General features: G+C 36.1%; 1 protein-coding gene across 2 annotated transcripts; it reads left to right on the plus strand.

Annotated features, from left to right (window-relative positions):
* The first annotated feature begins 238 nt into the window (after positions 1 to 238).
* On the plus strand, positions 239 to 16,983 carry LOC110824007 (Di-glucose binding protein with Leucine-rich repeat domain-containing protein). Of its 2 annotated transcripts, none has more exons than XM_088213062.1 (9): positions 239 to 424; positions 546 to 1,589; positions 2,258 to 2,408; positions 2,853 to 2,924; positions 3,992 to 4,060; positions 4,239 to 4,307; positions 8,050 to 8,127; positions 15,724 to 15,932; positions 16,394 to 16,983. In XM_088213062.1, the coding sequence occupies exons 1-9, from the start codon at positions 349 to 351 to the stop codon at positions 16,501 to 16,503; spliced, it is 1,878 nt and encodes a 625-aa protein (XP_088069188.1). In that variant the 5' UTR covers positions 239 to 348; the 3' UTR covers positions 16,504 to 16,983. The 2 variants fall into 2 exon arrangements, with proteins under 2 accessions (XP_088069188.1, XP_088069189.1); XM_088213063.1 differs by having other exon boundaries at positions 241 to 424; positions 16,397 to 16,983.
* The last annotated feature ends 1,504 nt before the right edge of the window (positions 16,984 to 18,487 follow it).

The following is an 18,487-nucleotide window of genomic DNA, read 5'->3' on the forward strand; positions in this document are numbered from 1 at the left end:
ATTCCATTTCCAAATATTAATTTGATATAGTTAAGAGTAAATCAATACTGTTTTTGAAATTTTTATGAATCTTTATAATGTAATTTTTTTTAATTATATTTAAAATAATCGTATGTGTTAAGAGATATATGTAAATTAATTATATTATTTAATTTTTTTTTAAAAATCATTTATTAAAACCACCTAAATACTAACAGTCGCCACCCGCCCAAATCCTTCCCCCCGCTAATTTCGCCTTCTTTACTTTCTTTACTTTTCTTCTGCTACTCGCTCTCTCACTCTCTTACTTACTTTTACTCATTTCTTGTCCGGTGTCCAAACCATTACCCAACAACCACAAAAAACGCCATGTCTCCTCTCTCTCTCTCCTTCTTCTTCTCTCTCCTTCTCTTCTTTCCTCTCTTCTCTTTCTCCTTCCCCTTCAGTAAGCAGCACCTTCTGCTCTTTCTAATCAATCAACAGTCACTAACTCACTGCATTTCCATTTTTCTTTTCGTTTTTCATTTTCTCATTCTCATCTCATTTTCAATTTCTAAATAATGCAGACACCTCTCTCTACATAGACTGCGGCGGCTTGGTCCCCTCCACCGATCCTTTCAACATTACCTGGCTTCCTGACCGCTACTTCACCGGCGGAGCCACTGCGGTTGTTTCCGAGCCGTTACGCTTCTCTCATGTTCCCGAGAAGACGCTCCGTTACTTCCCTCTCTCTTCCGGCAAGAAGAACTGCTACGTTGTCCCTCTTCCTGATGGCCGTTACTACATCCGTACTTTTACCGTCTACGATAACTACGATGGCAGGTCACATACTCCCTCCTTCGACGCCTCCGTTGAAGGTACCTCCGTCTTCTCCTGGCGCTCTCCTTGGGGCGAAGACCTCGCTCGCGATGGCTCCTATTCCGATCTCTTTGCCTTCGTTGATGATGGCGAGCTCGACCTCTGCTTCTATAGCATCGCTACTGATGCTCCTGTAGTTGGCTCCATCCAGATCACGCAAGTCGACCCGCTCTCTTACGCCGCTGCGGAGACTGGCCGCGATGTCATTTTAGTCAACTACGGGAGGCTCTCCTCCGAGTCAGCCCACTGGGGCCCCGGCTTTAGCAACGATACCGACGATTTTGGGCGGACCTGGTTGTCCGACGCTGACTTCCGGTCCAAGGGTGTGGCGTCGACGGTCCGATCGCTTTCGACAGTGGAGGTCATCAAGGGCGCGAATCAGCCGCCGAATTACTTCCCGATGAAGCTTTATCAGAAGGCTGTTACGGCGACTGGAGAATTGCAGTACGAGCTAGAGGTGGATGCTAAGCTTGATTACTTGCTATGGTTCCACTTCGCAGAGATTGATTCTAGCGTGAAAAAGGAAGGGGTTAGGGTGTTTCAGTTGGTAGTGAATGAGGAGATTGTGAGTAGAGTGGACATATACAAGGAGGTCGGAAGCTTCGCGGCTTACAGCTTGAATTATACGGTGAAGAATCTCAGCAGTATTGCTTTGACCGTAAAGCTGGTGCCGGTCACCGGTGCGCCCTTGATCAGTGGGCTGGAGAATTACGCTATTGTCCCTGCCGATTTGTCGACTGTGCCTGAACAAGGTATGTTGTGTTGTCAATAGGAAGCCATAGAGATTTAACATTTTCCGCATTTGTTTGTTTTTTCTACCTTTTAATAAATATCTTGGTAGCTTGTTTAGTGATATTCATCTTAAGAAAAAAAACAAAACAGTAAACCTGAAAATGATGTATCTATGTAATTGGAGCAAAACTATAAATTAATCGACATCTTAGTCATGTGAATTTTTCAAATTCAAGATGAGAGGCTTCAAATAGACTAATTACGATGGGCTAGTCACTCTTAATGATTTGAAGGAAAGAGAAACTAAGGCCCTGTCTGGCGCATAAGAATTTTTGTAGTTTTTATTTTCTGAAGTTATATGTATTTCATTTCAAACACCCCCCCGCAAATAGTTTAAAAAATGTTTAAATATTGTTTTTTATGTTTTTACAGAAAACTATTTGTTTGTGTTTACATTATTCCGCAAATACGCCGCTCTTATATATTTTCAAGAACAAACCCATGTATAAACACGGATAAACTTAGGAAATGAAAACTAAAAAAATATTTTCATGAACCAAATAGAGCCTAGAAATATGGGAAATGATAGTAATTCTTATAAAAGAGAAAGGAAAAAGAAAACGGGTACTTTGCGAGTGATGTTGCTTTCAGTTCAAATATGATGAATGGTGATATGAATTTATTGTAGTGAACGCCATGAGGGCATTGAAAGATTCACTTCGCGTTCCTGATAGAATGGGCTGGAACGGTGACCCATGTGCTCCTACCAGCTGGGATGCTTGGGAAGGGGTTACATGCAAACCAAACAAGGAAGGAACTGCACTTATAATATTTCAAATGTAAGTGTTGCTTTTGTTCTTGAATACATAGATGACATTACAAAATTTAGATAGAGCTCTTAGCTGATGTACTAGAACAGAAAATAAAAATCCAGTCTATGGTACAATTCTTAGTGTTTTTAGAATCATAGATCTTATATTTGTTTATCCTCTATCACATTCATCATTGTTTTCCCGGGAGCTACCTTTCTAATCAAGGTCATTGTGTATTCAATTTACACAAAGTTGTTGAAGCATCAATATAGTTCATAATTTTTTTAGAAGAATGTAGTGCACAATATTGCATTGTTCATTTTTACATTTTTCGCTTTGTGGTCATATGATCCCTTATCATTAGATGTCAGGAAGAACATGTCAGTATCATTTTAGTTTTTTCTTTAATTAGTGAACAGTGAGTGTGTTTCTGGAGAAGATTTGTTACTTTTATGACTTACTCTATTGCAGAGATCTTGGGAGTCAAGGCCTGAAAGGGTTTATTAGCGACCAGATTGGCCTTCTCACAAATTTGGTTAGCCTGTAAGTATCAGTTGCCAACATAATGTATGCTGCATGTGCAACATTTCAATGGAGAGTAATTTCATGTTTGCTATAATTGCTATCCTATCTTTCTCTTACTGCTGCCATCTTTCTCATGGGTTTCCATGTTGTTTGCTGCTTCTTCTTACTCCATGCCTTTTAACCAAAATCATATTACTTTTTCTTTGCACCATTTGATGTTCCATTTTTAATATTACCAGATAATAGTATTCTGATGTTAGCACTTTTGTGAACAAAATTATTATATACTTTATCACCTCTCACAAGGTGATCTTTTATCAACATCTATCTAATGCAAATGAGAATTGCTAAATAATTTACTTTTATTTGATTGCTGATGGTTTTTTTTCCTCAGTAGTTTGTACAACAAACAACATTTACTATAAATTTAATTCGTGCGTCACCTCTGTTTTAGTATACCAACTACATTTATCTTCTGCTTCTTCTGTCTTGTGCATTTGACCAGAACATATTACTCTTTCTTGATGTTACCTGTGGTCTATGTATTTATATTACAAGCCAATCGCACTCTCGACCTTTCCATCAAAATTCAGAATACACTTCATTACTTCTCACAAAACAATGTTTTATCAGCATCCCATCTAATGCGAAGTGAGAATGACTTGATGACCAACTTGAATTCCATGGCTGAGATGTTTCCAATGTATCATTTGTTTGTCATCTTGCTAGTCATACATTATTGTGCTTGTTCCTTGTTGATTCTCCTTTAATATTTTGACACTAATGCAGTGTAGTTTATAGAAAATACAAACTATGGGAATTTTAATTTGCGCATGCCTGCTTTTAGGAATGAATTAAAATATCTCTTGTTTGATATAATCATGAAATATAAGCCTTACATTTAACGAGTAGTTGGCTTCCTTCCATCTTTCTTGTCATTCATCATCTACTTATTCCTTTTTTGGTATTTGTAGAATTTTTTATCTGTTTTCTCGTTGTATTTTTAGCAAATATTTAGAATCATAGTTGCTGCGGGCTCACAAGTAGATTTTTAATCAATAAGAAATCCCTTTTTCCCTGTACAGGAACTTAAGTTCAAACTCTTTGACTGGTACTCTACCATCAGGGCTTGGCCAGAAATCTCTTGTCCGGCTGTAAGATGTGAACCAACCTTTTTACCTTGTTAATTAAATATTATGCTGATTTTCATTGCATGTGACACATTCTGTTCCAAATAAATATGTGATTCCTTGTTAAATGAGATGGAATAACCATCAGAAGCAGATATGACCATTCTCTCATTAATTTTTGTTATGGTTCTGTTATTTGTAGGGATTTGTCGAGGAATCAGTTCACCGGGTCCATACCAGAAAGTTTAGAGTCTTCAAATTTGCATCTTGTGTAAGTAGTATACATTCTTTTCTTTTACTCTTTGTTTGAATTACTTTAAATTTTTTTTCTCCAGATAATGATGGAATTTTACATTTTACTCCCATACAATGGTTTCTAACCATTAACTATAATGAGTAAACTTTGGCCTTTATAATTAATATATTTAGTATTTTAGTTAGTGCATGTGTTTTTATTTTAATTTTATTTACCTCCATGTATGATACCCTTAACATTATTTTAATTTACAATTTGCAATGACATAAAAAGTCATGGATGAGGTTAGTGAAGTTTTGTTGGATTACCTTTTGCTTCAATCTTTTATGCCAATAGTTGAATGTAGGCTTGGCTGTAGTCAATGTATTTAATTGATCCAAAACTTCGTCTGTAAATTTTAACGGAATTAGACTCCTAGTTGGTGCATTTATACCCAGAAGAAACTGAACAATAATGATTGATAGAAGTTACAAATCAATTCCTAGGAGTGGATTCAGTACATTGACAAACGAATTAACTCCACGTGCAGTTGATGTTGAGGTTTTAGACCATGGGGCTTTAGCTAATGGTAAGATATAGTTTGACTTTATCTTCCATCAATGGTAGTAGTGTATGTAAAGTTTTACTTGATCATGTCTTTAGGTGACCATAAATGCTTCTCATTAGTCATGGTCAATACAAGAGAGAATACCCATCTCACAAAATTACATGGTAATAGAGCCTCCCTGCTGTTTATCTAACAAAGTTTTCTCTATCTTGTTTCTTGTCATCATGAGTCAATCTTGATCATCTTGTTCCTCACTGTCTTCCTCATTTGCATTTCTTTGCGAAGTTACCATTCTTTTGGTGTTTCCAATGTTTTATATTGGTGAAACATTAACCTACAACAAGTCACTCCGCAAGCTCTTCCTCCTGCTTCTCCAAGGCTTTGCTTTCTTGAACTATGTTGATGGCAGTAGTCTTTTTCTTTTTGGATAGGATATTGGTGGAAGTAGTCTTCGTCCTACTATTATCAAAGATTATTATACTATTTCTCCAGTCTTGATGCCACCTTGTAGAAGCAAGTTGATTCCTCTTTATTCTTTCCTAGATTCAGGCCACTATCATTCACAATATCTTTCATTGTCAGCATGTTGATCCCTCCTGTTTCTTTCCAAGATATCTTTCATTGACTTCTCAAGCCGAACTTAAAAGCCATACAAGCACGGTTGGCCATTGAACAAGTGTATCATTTTTTTAGAAGAAAAAAGGAGCATATTAAGAGTAGACCAACACGGTTGCAAGCCCAGGTACAAAAAGAAAAGAACAAAGAAAATAAAGTATTTACACTCTTCTAACGGAAATTAAGTCAATATAGGGTGATTTTAAGCGAAATACCCATGATGATCTAGTGATCTCTAATCTCAGGAAAAAAAGAGGCAGAATTGTCAAAGGCTCTGCTACTTTTTCCTTTCTAGTAACCCAAAAAGTATAAAGTGGAATGATGATACATCAAAAAAAGAAAAGTGGAATGACGAAAATTATCTTCTTTTGTTGTACAAGTGGTAATCCGCTCCATGACTAAAGCTCTTCCTTGATATATCCACAAATTATCTAGTTAAGGTGTAGAATTGACAGATTTGAATCCCATAATCTTCTAGTCTCATGAAACAAAAGAAGAAGATGATTAGGAGATTCCATGTCTTTTGTGCAGAAGAAACATCTACTTATTCGTGTTCTCCCTTTTTTCACCAAATTGATTAGCCTGGTGGGAAGAATGCATGACTTGACTGCAAAATGATCAGTAAAAGATTGAGGCATGTAGTGGTTTGATGGTTGGGGAAACGCAACATGCTTCCATATGTATTAGACAATTTTTTTATGCTTGTCTGATAGCAAACAAAGTGGTGGAGACACGATCATGAAAAGTGGTGATCTGCCTCTTTTCATCAAATTGATTAGCCTGGTGGGAGACATCGATACACAGAAGAAGCTGGGCGACCACCAAAGTTCCTTTTCTTTGACCTTAACACCTAAAGGAATTCCATTATATGTAATAGGAAAATAAGCTTATTTACACCTGGGGGAATTTTAGCAAAGTTTTTGCTCTTGTCCTCTATTCCCAGGGGAATAGATTTAGATTTTCCTCAATTAACTTCAGAAACTTCTAGGAAACAGAGGAATATACCTTTTAAAGTTCAATAATACTTCTTTATCTGGCTTGAAATAAAGAAGAGTCATCTATGAACATCAAATGAGATACTTTCATACAATCCCTTCCCAACCAACAAAGAGGACCACAAAAATATCCACTTCCCTCACTTTGATAATAATACAGTTGAAAGTTTCCAGACTTAAAGTAAACAGCAAAGGGAATGAAGGCTCCTCTTGTCCTAATTTTCTAGAAGAAGTGCAGAACTCCAACATGCCACCATTAACGAGCACACAATAAATGCAGCAGTCACAGCTTGCTGTCCATGCTCTGCATTCTCACTAAATTCCATTCTCTCCATGAGAAATGAAAGAAAAGACGACAAAACATGGTTATAAGCTTTCTCAATCTCAAGCTTGTAGAGCATACCAGATTCACCATTTTTCAAGACACTGTCCGCCACTTTGTTTGCCATAAGAGAAGTATCAAGAATTTGTGCACCACCAGACTAATCAACCTGAAGCCATGCACATCCGTAACACTCTCAAATTGTAGGGAACTAAGACCAATAAAGTTGTATCCGAACTCCTAGGAGATTTACCTATCAAGAAGAATTCCCAAAATAGTTCAATAATCTCACTTCTATTACACCCCAAAATGCTTCAAGAAGCCAATAAAAGCTGCTTAGGGTATTTGTCACCATTACATGATGATAATACCTCCAGGACTTCCTTCTTAATGCAAGGGATTTCCTGTATTTTTTGTCTGTAGCATTTAGGCAAACTCAACCAAACCCTCCTAGATTTGGCCGCCATTGCTTAGGATTACAATAACAGTCTTGGTAAAGACATTGGTAAAAGTATTTAATAGTAGCCTATATCATATTTTAGCTGTCATCAAACTACCCTCTACCAACTTCACAATGAAGATATTTCTAAGACGAGCAAAAGCCATTTTGTGAAACATCTTAAGTAATCATGTCTGGTAAATTATTTTTGATAACATAGTATTGTGATGTCCAAGATATTTGTATTTGGTAAGAATATATTTAACGTATGATGGAAATTAAATTAATATATAATTGTATTTTATTGTTTTCAGAAGTTGAAATATATTTTTGTATAATATTATTCCACATCAGTATTTTGGAAAGATTATACGTATTTATTGAGCAACTAAAACATTAATGATTTTACTTCGTTGTAAGCAAATTTTGTGAAAAATTATAAGTTGAAAGCAACCATGTAGTTGCTTTCCAAGTAGTCAAATTTCTTTCCAATTGAAAAATTTTGAAAAAAGAAACTAAGAAATACATCACCGAATATTTGCTTCAAAAAAGCAACTCAAGAAATACAACAAACAAGGCCTAAAATTGATACTTGTGCAGAGTCCAAAAGTCAAAGTTGAAGCTAGTTGATCGATTCTCTGTATTTAAATATAAATGTAGTAAATGCAAACTAGGAGCATAGATCCATATCATTTATATGGTACTTCTAGGAATTGCAGATGAGTTTTTTACCACTTGCTTTTTCCTTTTGGTATGCCGATGTTTACACTTGCAGGCTGCTAATATGCTCATGCTTACAGTCTTATGCTTTGTCCTTAACACATTCTTTATAATGTCAGGATTTTGAATGATAACTTACTCGAAGGAAGGGTACCTGAGAAACTTTATTCAGTTGGTGTTCACGGTGGAGCTATTGAGTAAATTTTTTCTGACTTTAATAGTTCTACCGTTTATTCGTTATGCTCATTATGAAAATTTTTCTATATGGTCTATTTTTTCCAGTTGCATTGACTTTATGCTGTGATTAGTGGAAAAATGAAGTTTCTGTTTAAGGCTTTATTTTGAAAAGTGGAACGAGCCATCACTGACATTTATCTATATCCAAGTAAAAAGAGTCTGTGCTGATAAACGCCTCTTGAACATGAATTTGTCCACATTATTCTGCATTATGCTCCTTAAAATAACTATCTTTGAATTCCGATTCTGATTAAGAGCTGCCATTTCTTCTGAAAGCTTAACCTTAGCAATTCCTGGATATTGTAGCCATCTGTGCATTAGGTATTAAGAGCATCGAAATTGTGAAATAATTCATTATGGTACAATTACTCTAAAGTTTAAGATGATAGGAAAGCAGCTCAATTTATTATTTAATTTAGTTACTCTCAAGAACCTAGTAAGTACCTAATTTTTTATCTTACCAAATACAGAGATTAAAACAAAGTGCATGAAACTGCATATAAGAAAAAAATGAGCAATCCTAAACACCATCTAAGTTATTTTTCATCCATGCAATCTGATCTGGAACATCATGAATTTATCTTCTTATGTCCTATTTTTTTACAGTTTCAAGTCTCAAGAGTTAGTTTCTGCTATCTTAAAAAAGAAATCATTTGATCAAACTTTGTAAGCTGTTTCAAATTGACAACTACTTGTAAGAGAGCTGGTTTCAAACAATTACTTGTTTATTAGGTCCTTTTTTTTGTTTTAACCTGTTCTCTACTGTTTGTTCACTTTCTCTTCCAATTATAAGGCAGGATCAGAGAATAGACATGCAAACATCATCTGAATTTTGTATAGGCATCTTACCTTGTAGATAACGGACATCTGTGGTTCCTTTAATTTTAACCATCACTTAGTTCCAACCAACAGGCAATAACACAACAGTTACCTCGGTTCTCCTTCATGTTAGAGAGTCAGTTCTATTCTTACCTTTTGCTGGTTCTTCATATGTTGCATTCTATTAAAAAAGCATCACTTTGTTCCCAAAGTGATCTCAAACTAGAAATTTAAGGATTGACTAGCACTTACCAAAAGTTGTTGATGCCAAACTTGTTTCCTTTTCCCATTAGGATTTCTTCTTGCTTCTAGTGTTATAACCCATGAAGTTAGATGGTTTCCTTCACAGCCAAGTTTTCAAATAAGTGAGGGTTTTTTCTTTAAGGATATGATAAGGCAGAGGGGAAAAAAAGATAAGAAAAAGTCTGCCTTTTCAAATAAAGTGTCATCCAATTTTTGAATCTCTCATCCTTATCTGATTAGTTATGGATTTGGGTATTGGGTTAACCCATTATGGGTCCCATGAGGCAGACTTCCATGTTGGGATCCTCTTGCCATGGTCTTAATTACTTGCCTTTGCCTATCATAGATTATTCATCCATAAAGCTTGCTTCCAGTTTGCTTTATCCACGGTTCCCTGACAGTCAAAACGTCACAATTTAGATGTCTGTGCTCATATCTTTGAAGCTCGTATTTTCTTAAAAGGTTTAGGTGAATAACCTGCCCCATTTTTTGAATAAACCTTAAGAATATGATATAAAACAATAAGTTGGGATTTTTTTTCTGAAATTTAAGCTTTTAGGACAATCTACCATCCTACTGTTTTAATGAGTTTGGAGCCAATGTTCATAGACTCAAATCTTGAGAATCTTCTTCTCCTTAGAACTGTACAAAACTTTTTTTTTTACTGCACTCCTATTAATTACTATGGGGCTTTTGTAACTTGTTTGTGTTTGAGTTCACGTATGAAGTGTAAAATCACTTTTGAATGTAAGATGACTTAATGAGTATGGATTTAACTTTGGAGATAATTGGTCATCCAGTCCAACTAGTTTTACTCAAGCAGTATAACGGAACTCTCTTTCCTTGTCCACACACATGAACCTAGATGTAATATAGATGAAGAAATGGAAAGCTTTAAGCAGTTTTTGTCCAGAGACCAGACATATTACAGAATTCAACAGGCTATCAAAATTGACAACTTCATTTTGTAGAAAATATAATAATTAGAAGAATAAATTAGGATTAAAAATGGTTATTTACAACTGTTATGTGCTGTAAATGGAGGGAATCACCAACAAATTTGTTACAACAAATTTATCCTTAGAAACAGAATTTTGTTAGGTTTCCCTCCAGAATTTGTTAAGTTAGAGTAGTAGACTTGTATATATATGTGTGGAAATCATTCATAAAAAAAGAAGAATATTTTCTCTCAATTTTCTTCATGGTATCAGAGCAATACTTGATCCAAAAAGAAATTGATATCAAACCCTGCTGAGCCGTAATAATAAATGGTCTCGGGTGAGCTTCCATCCTCTCCACCAGAAGTTTCCTCTGGTTCTTCTCATCACACAGCAACAACCAGAGCTGTGAGTGAACTACCATCATCCTGTATCACAGGACATAAACTCGATGGCAGCAACTTTCTTCAATGGTCGTCGTCTGTCCGTCTCTTCATCCGCGGAAGGGGGCGTTATGGGCACCTCAGTGGCGAGCTCATGCCTCCTCCAGCGTCCAATGCAAATGCACAAATCTGGGAGATCGAAGACAGTATGGTCATGTCCTAGCTCATTACCTCAATGACTCCTGAAATCGGAGAGAATTTCCTTCTCTACAAAACTGCTCATGAAATCTGGAAGGCAGCACAGGAATTCTACTCCAACAAGTAAAATACCTCAGTAATATTCGAAATCGAGTCAACTCTTCATGACACTCGACAAGGAGAATTCAGTGTCACCCAATATTACAGTATCCTTAGTCGAAATTGGCAGCAGATGGACGCCTTCGAAGAGCGTCATTGGAACTTCCCAAGGACGCGAAAAACTTCAAAGTCTTTGTGGAAGAAAAACGAGTCTTCAAATTCCTGCTAGGGCTAAACAAAAATCTCGACGCGATTCGGGGACGTATTCTGAGCACCAAACCCATGCTGAGTCTTCGAGAAGTTTTTTCTGAGGCTCGACGCGAGGAGAGTCGTCGGAAGATCATGATGGGAGAGAATGACCAACCTCACCAGACTGAAAATTCTTCAGCTCTCACAACCCGAACGATTGACAGTCGAACGAAGAAGACAAGGCCCTGGTGCGACCACTGTCGGAAGCTAGGGCACACTCGGGAACGTTGCTGGAAGCTTCACGGCAAGCCAAGTGACTGGAAACCACCTTCGAGTGAGTGAAAAATGTCAAAAGCAGAGACCTTCAGCAAGCTTCGAGGAAATCACGTGACGACTGAGGAAGTAATTTTTGATGAGATGGAAAAAGACCCATTTACTCCTGAATAGTTGGAAGCCCTCAAACAAATCTTGTCCAAGAAATCTCACCCGGTCATTGCCTCTGTGGCATACAAAGGTAATATTCATGGTTTATCTGCTCTTTTAGAAAAAGGACAAGTGTGGGTGGTAGACTCTGGAGCATCTGATCATATGAGTGGCGATTTCTCAATGTTCCAAAATTACAGAAGATGTGAAGAAAATATTTCGATCAGAATTGCAGATGGTTCTCTCTCAAAAGTGGCAGGAATGGACTCTGTAAGTTTGTCTCCAAATTTGACTCTCTGTTCAGTTTTCCATATTCCAAATTTGGATTGTAATTTGTTGTCTGTCAGCAAGCTATGTGAAGATTTGAAATGTGCTGCGAAATTTGTCTTTAATATGTGTAATTTTCAGGATTTGGACTCGGGGAGGATGATTGGTAGTGCTAGGATGAGCTCGGGATTATATTTGTTTCAAGTCAACACCTCTAAAAGACAAGCTCACAATGCAGTATGTGAAAACTCTGTTCCTATTTCCAAAAATAATGATCATGATATTATGTTGTGGCACTATAGATTAGGACATCCAAACTTCATGTACTTAAAAAGGATATTTCCACTACTATTTAAAGGAAAAGATTCAGTTTCATTACAGTGTAAAGTTTGCCAATTTTCTAAACATACTCGAAGTTCATTCCATACTCTACCATATAAACCATCTAAACCATTTGCATTAATTCACAGTGATGTTTGGGGCCCTTCCAGGGTTTCCAACGTTTCCGGAACTAGGTGGTGTATATCTTTTATTGATGACCATACAAGAATTACTTGGGTATTCCTTATGAAGGAAAAATCTGAAGTGGGATCCCTATTTAAAAAATTTCATACAATGATTCGAACCCAATTTCATACTACCATCCAAGTATTGAAATCCGACAATGCTTGTGAATATTTTGAAAATACTCTTGAAAAATACTTTACTGAACATGGCATTATTCATCAAACCTCCTGCGTTCATACTCCACAGCAAAACGGCATATAGCCGAAAGAAAAAACAGACATATTCTTGAGGTCGCTAGATCTCTCATGTTCACCACACATATGCCAAAATATCTTTGGGGAGAGGTTGTCCTTACAGATACCTATTTGATTAATTGGATGCTCTCCCGTATTCTACAGTTTCAATCATCATACACTATCCTCTCAAAAATCTTTCCTGATTCTCACATCTTAAACACTTTGCCACTTAAAGTGTTTGGGTGTTTAGCATATGTCCACATTCATAAACATCTTCGTAGAAAATTAGATCCAAGAGCAATAAAGTGTATGTTTGTTGGGTACTCAGCAAATAAAAAAGGATACAAATGTCTAGTTCCGAAAACCCGCCGATTTTATAATACCATAGACGTCATCTTTTTTGAAAATCAACTATTTTATCCCACCACTGATATTTAGGGGGAGACATTCACTCAGGAATATCAATTGTGGGATGTGTGTGTACCACCTCTCTACCCACAAAATCCATCATCAAGACAAACCTTACTTGGAGATTGAACCCGAAACCTCACAAAAGAAATCAGAACCAAAACCTATTATAGAAAGCACATTACTTGCAACGAGTGAGTTACGTGTCTATACAATAAGAAACAAAGAAAAAGCACCCGAATCATCCAAGCACTGCAATGAATTCCCCACTGATCCAGGTAACGTAATCTCTGTACTAACTCTTGATTCCGTTGATTCTGATATTCCTATTGCTTTGAGGAATGACACTCGAACATACACCAAATATCCTATACAGGACTATGTTTCATTGGACAAATTATTCTCGGAACATCATGCTTTTGTGAGCAGGATAGACAGCAGTTCACCTGAACCCAGAACAATACATGAGGCCTTGAAAATTCCAGAATGGATGTTAGCTGTCCTAGATGAGATCAGGGCACTTGAAAAGAATGAGACATGGGAACTGATTGATCTTCCTCCAGGAAAACGTCAAGTGGGATGCAAATGAGTTTTTACAACTAAATATAATCCAGATGGGAGTGTGAACAGGCTTAAGGCCCGCCTGGTAGCCAAAGGCTATACACAATCATATGTATAGATTATCAGGAGACGTTTGCACCAGTTGCCAAGCACAATACTATTCGGGTACTCCTCTCACTTGCATCTAATCTTGACTGGCCACTGTATCTACTAGATGTAAAGAATGCATTCCTTAATGGCGATTTGGAAGAAGAAGTGTATATGAATATACCATCAGGGTTCGAATTAACTGACAACTCTCAGAAAGTGTATAAATTGAAGAAATCACTTTATGGCCTAAAACAATCTCTAAGAGTATGGTTTGACAGATTCACAAGAGCTGTAAAATATAAAGGATATGAACAATGTCAATCCGATCATACATTGTTCGTCAAACATTGTATATCAGGTAAAAAGGCTATTTTGATTGTATATGTTGATGATATCATTCTTACGGGGGATCACTTTGAGGAGATTCAGAAACTTAAAGAATTCTTGTCTAAAGAATTTGAAATAAAAGATCTTGGAGCACTAAAGTACTTCCTCGATATGGAAGTAGCTAGATCAAAAAAAGAGATTTCAGTTTCTCAACGAAAGTACATTCTGAATCTCCTAAAGGAGACTGGGATGCTAGGAAGCAAGCCTGCTGACACCCCTATGAACTCAGTCACCAAAGTTAGATCCAGAATCAGTAATAAAATGGTTGACAAAGGGAGATACCAAAGACTTGTTGGAAAACTTATTTACTTGGCTCACACAAGACCAGACATCAGTTTTGCAGTAAGTATAGTAAGTCAGTTCATGCATCAGCCAACAGAAGATCACATGAGTGCTGTGTATTGGATTATGAGGTATCTCAAGAAAACTCCAGGACAAGATTTATTCTTTCAAAAAACAGACAGAAGGGGTGTTGAAATTTATACGGATGCGGATTGGGCAGGTTTTACAAACGACAGGAGATCTACATCAGGATGTTGTACCTATGTTTGGAGTAATCTGGTTACCTGGAGAAGTAAGAAATAGTCTGTTGTGTCTCGCAGCAGTACAGAATCTGAATTTAGAGCACTCACTCATGGTATTTGTGAAGGTGTATGGTTGAAGAGAATACTTGAAAAATTAAAAGTTCTCAACAATATGCCTATGAAAGTATGGTGCGACAACCAATCAACAATTAGTATGGCAAAAAATCCAGTACATCACGATAAAACTAAACATGTGGAGATTGATGGTCATTTCATTAGAAAAAAATTGGAAGATGGGACTATAACTCTAATGCATATTTCAACCAATCAACAGATCGCAGATATTCTAACTAAAACTCTTCCTAAGAGAACCTTTGATGACATAATATCCAATATAGGTTTACTCAACATATACGTAAACTAGATTGAGGGAAAGTGTAGAAAATATAATAATTAGAAGAATAAATTAGGATTAAAAATAGTTATTTACAACTGTTATGTGCTGTAAATAGAGGAACCATTTACAGCTGTTATGTGCTGTAAATGGAGGGAATCACCAACAAATTTGTCCTTAGAAACAGAATTTTATTAGGTTTCTCTCCAGAATTTGTTAGGTTGTTAGGGTAGTAGACTTATATATATGTGTGTGGAAATCATTCATCAAAAAAGAAGAATATTTTCTCTCAATTTTCTTCACATTTCATATACATCCTTGAGACATCAGGCCACCATCAATTAAGGAATGGTAACAATAACATTAAAACTGTGATATTCAGACCTTCGTAATCATTTTTGTTTCACCCAAGTTAAAGATCTTGTTGCAGACAGTGGTCTGTTAACTGAAGCGCCCGAGATTTGTAATGGCCTCCCGTCAAACTGAGTTTATAAACACACACACAGAGACCGGGTAATGACTTCTAAGAGCTATTTAGGAGCTTCTTTTAGATTAAGTTTTGCAAGCTTAATTTCTTGAAGTTAAAACATCTCTGAAATTTTGTTGAAGCTAGACTTAAAAGTTCTGGTCAAATTCTAGTTGAAGTCTTATAATGTCGAAGTTACTTATAGGAGCACCAAATATAATGGACAATCATGATTTGTACAAAACATGTTATAATTCTGCAAAAGCGAAATAACAACAACTATTGTCATTATCTCTTTTTTAATTATTATCAGCTGCTTTTGAGTTGTGTGGCAGCTTAAAAGAGTTAGTTTGCTTGCTCTTTCTGACATGTGAGCTCTTTATGTTATTTGCTCATGAAATTAGCAATCATTTATATTTTGCAGTCTCTCCGGAAACAAAGGTTTGTGTGGTGTACCTTCTTTGCCGTCGTGCCCTGTTTTTTGGGAAAATGGCCATTTATCTACTGGCGGTAAAGTTGCAATAGCCCTGTCATGTGTTGTGGTTCTCCTTCTGGTACTGTTATTGGTATATTTCTGCTGTATCAGGCGGAGTAAAAATGACTATGACTTTGGTCTTCCTCAAGACTTGATGTGTAAGTATAATTCTAAAGAAAGTCATGGCTTGTTCTCTAATTCATTTTTTCATCAGTCTGAAAATATCTTTTACAGTACCAGTCTATCCTGCTTGTCACCTGTTATAGCATCTATTATAGGACATAATTACATGCTACTTATAAAATTCAAAATCTGAACACTGGAATCAAGGTTGATATGTTAATTCGTAAGCCAATATGTTAATAGATGGTAAGCATGAAACTGAGATTAATATAATAACAGCAGTTCTTTCTAAAACTGGTGGTGATTGATGTTATAAATTCCACAATTTATTTTCTTGCTTTTCAGAAAAAAAAAAAAAAGTCATGGAGGTTTCAGTGCTGAGTTTAGTGAACAATGTACTTAAAAGTTTCTTGTGATTTAGCTGCTATGCAGATATTTTGTTATCATCTATTTCTCTGCCGAACCTTAAATTTAATTCCATTCAATTTCTTGTCAGTAGTCTCTGCAAAGAGAAACAAGTATCAGAGGCAGAAGTCACTGATGCTTCTTGAAATGGAGAGCCAACATGCCAAAGGATTGCCAACGCTTCCACTCAATTCACGTTAACAGTATGTTGAAAAGGATAGGCGATTTTGATTGTTTGTACTTACAGATATTGCATACAGAGTTCATGAACTTATAGGAGACACAGAAAATGCAGTTGGGGGCATTGCTGCTTCAAGAGGATAAGTTCAGTTGGTTTTGGTTTTTCTTCAGACAACTTGAATGCAAATGGGCCCTTAAAAAGTCGATCTCTAGAAAATGCAATGCATCTCATTTTTTCCTCACTGACACACAAAGAGGCATTGATGCCAACATTGTATCATACCCACTTTTGGCATTTGGTGAATAGCTCTTGTTGATTGAAATCTCAATTGTGTAAATGGCACCACTCTCTATACCAAATGGTCGACAAGTTTGTTATAATTGGTTCATTATTGTACCTGTGGATATATCTTTTCGTGATATTTTTACTCTGGAGTAGCATTATACCTATTTGTCCAATAATAGATAATAACTGAGTAAATAAAGCAGCTTTGGATGGAAGTATCAAGGGTATTACTATCTTGGTCCCATTAGTTTTGTGTAGTTATCTCTTTGCAGACCCACTTAAGAGGATATCGTCTTCAATGCTTCTGCTAGAGATGTTCACCCTAAATATTATTGATCAGTTTTGTTCAATTCTTAGCGCTTAATAACTATAGCTCCTTGTATATTTTGTATTTGTTGTATGATTGAATGTGGTAAAGCAATAATAATTTAATTGAATGAAATTAACAATTACATATTTTTCCGTGTATTTAATTCATCTTAAATGCCTGATTTTATATAATTAGGAAATATTTAGTTACTTGGCTCTCTGGATCCAGTTAACAATTAACATCAGCTACGAGAAACTTCTTGCGTGCCCATAAATGGGACCCCCAGTGGCATGATCTAAAGCTCTTTGTACAGCACTTATGCCTGTAAGAACCTTATCTGAAATTATGAGCTGTGGGCGCATAAATATGGTGCTACCTAAAGTGATTTGGTTTTTATACCAAGTCACTCAAAGGTTACTGCAATATGTTTTTGATGTATCTAATCATATAAACTATTATTAATTCAAACATATGGGTGAACATGATACGAATGAATTATCGTAACTAACTAGGAATCGAATTTTTATCGATAAGGATAGATGTAGATAACTATGCATTATCATGTGGAAACAACTTCACAAACCCCCTCTCACCCTGAAAAGAAACAAAAAACATTAATTTAGAGAAGAACTTTACAAAATTCCAAAGTTAAGTGGGTTCCAAGTTGGGCCTGCTCCATTTAAAGAAGAAACTTGCCGACCGACCATCCGCCTTGCTCCTACAGAAACGAGGATGCGTACGGGCTCCCATGCACGTGCATTTTTCTTTGTCTTTTGTGGGTAATGCAGGGTAGATCCCCTCAAGTTTTTACTTCAGAAATTTTCACTTCTACTTCACGAGGAGAAATAAGCCTTGCTCCTAGGCGGCAACATAAATAAATGAGTGACTCTAAATTTCATTTAAATAGACTAATAAGAAGTAACTATAAAGTCTAAAACATTGTAAAACGGTCAATGTGTTTGAATAAACGTAAAACTCAGTTTAATCAACTAATATATTTTAAATTCATTGTTAAAACACAATATAATAAAAAGGCATGCAACGACCTCTTCTAAAAAAAATGAATAATACACAAATCTTGTAAACTAAAATTGAGAAGAGAGTTTGAAATTGCCGTTAGAAAAAGTCAGATCAGAATTTTTTAAAACTGAAATTTGGTATTATAATTCTTAATTTGAGGAATTTGAAAAACCCATATCTAAACTTTGCCAACCATCTAAATAATTAAAATTTTACAGGTCCACACACTAAGACAATTTTGTCAGTTCTCTAATAGATACCAAAATTGGTTGATCAAATAAGTTCTTTCAACTATTTTTATCGACTTTCTGAACTCCAAAAAGGATAGAAAAATTCTGGGTCTGACTTTTCAGGTCGTCGAGTCTAGTAAACTTGCAATTAAAAGCACT

Source organism: Carica papaya, chromosome 2 (genome assembly GCF_054855325.1).
Source record: "Carica papaya isolate Zhongbai chromosome 2, ASM5485532v1, whole genome shotgun sequence".
Lineage (NCBI taxonomy): Eukaryota > Viridiplantae > Streptophyta > Magnoliopsida > Brassicales > Caricaceae > Carica > Carica papaya.

Excerpts from the sequence above, each read along its gene's own strand:
- LOC110824007 (XM_088213062.1), top strand. The coding sequence starts at position 349 with ATGTCTCCTCTCTCTCTCTCCTTCTTCTTCTCTCTCCTTCTCTTCTTT. Across the intron at positions 2,409-2,852 it reads GCACTTATAATATTTCAAAT|AGATCTTGGGAGTCAAGGCC; the intron begins GTAAGTGTTGCT and ends ACTCTATTGCAG. Across the intron at positions 15,933-16,393 it reads TCTTCCTCAAGACTTGATGT|TAGTCTCTGCAAAGAGAAAC; the intron begins GTAAGTATAATT and ends ATTTCTTGTCAG.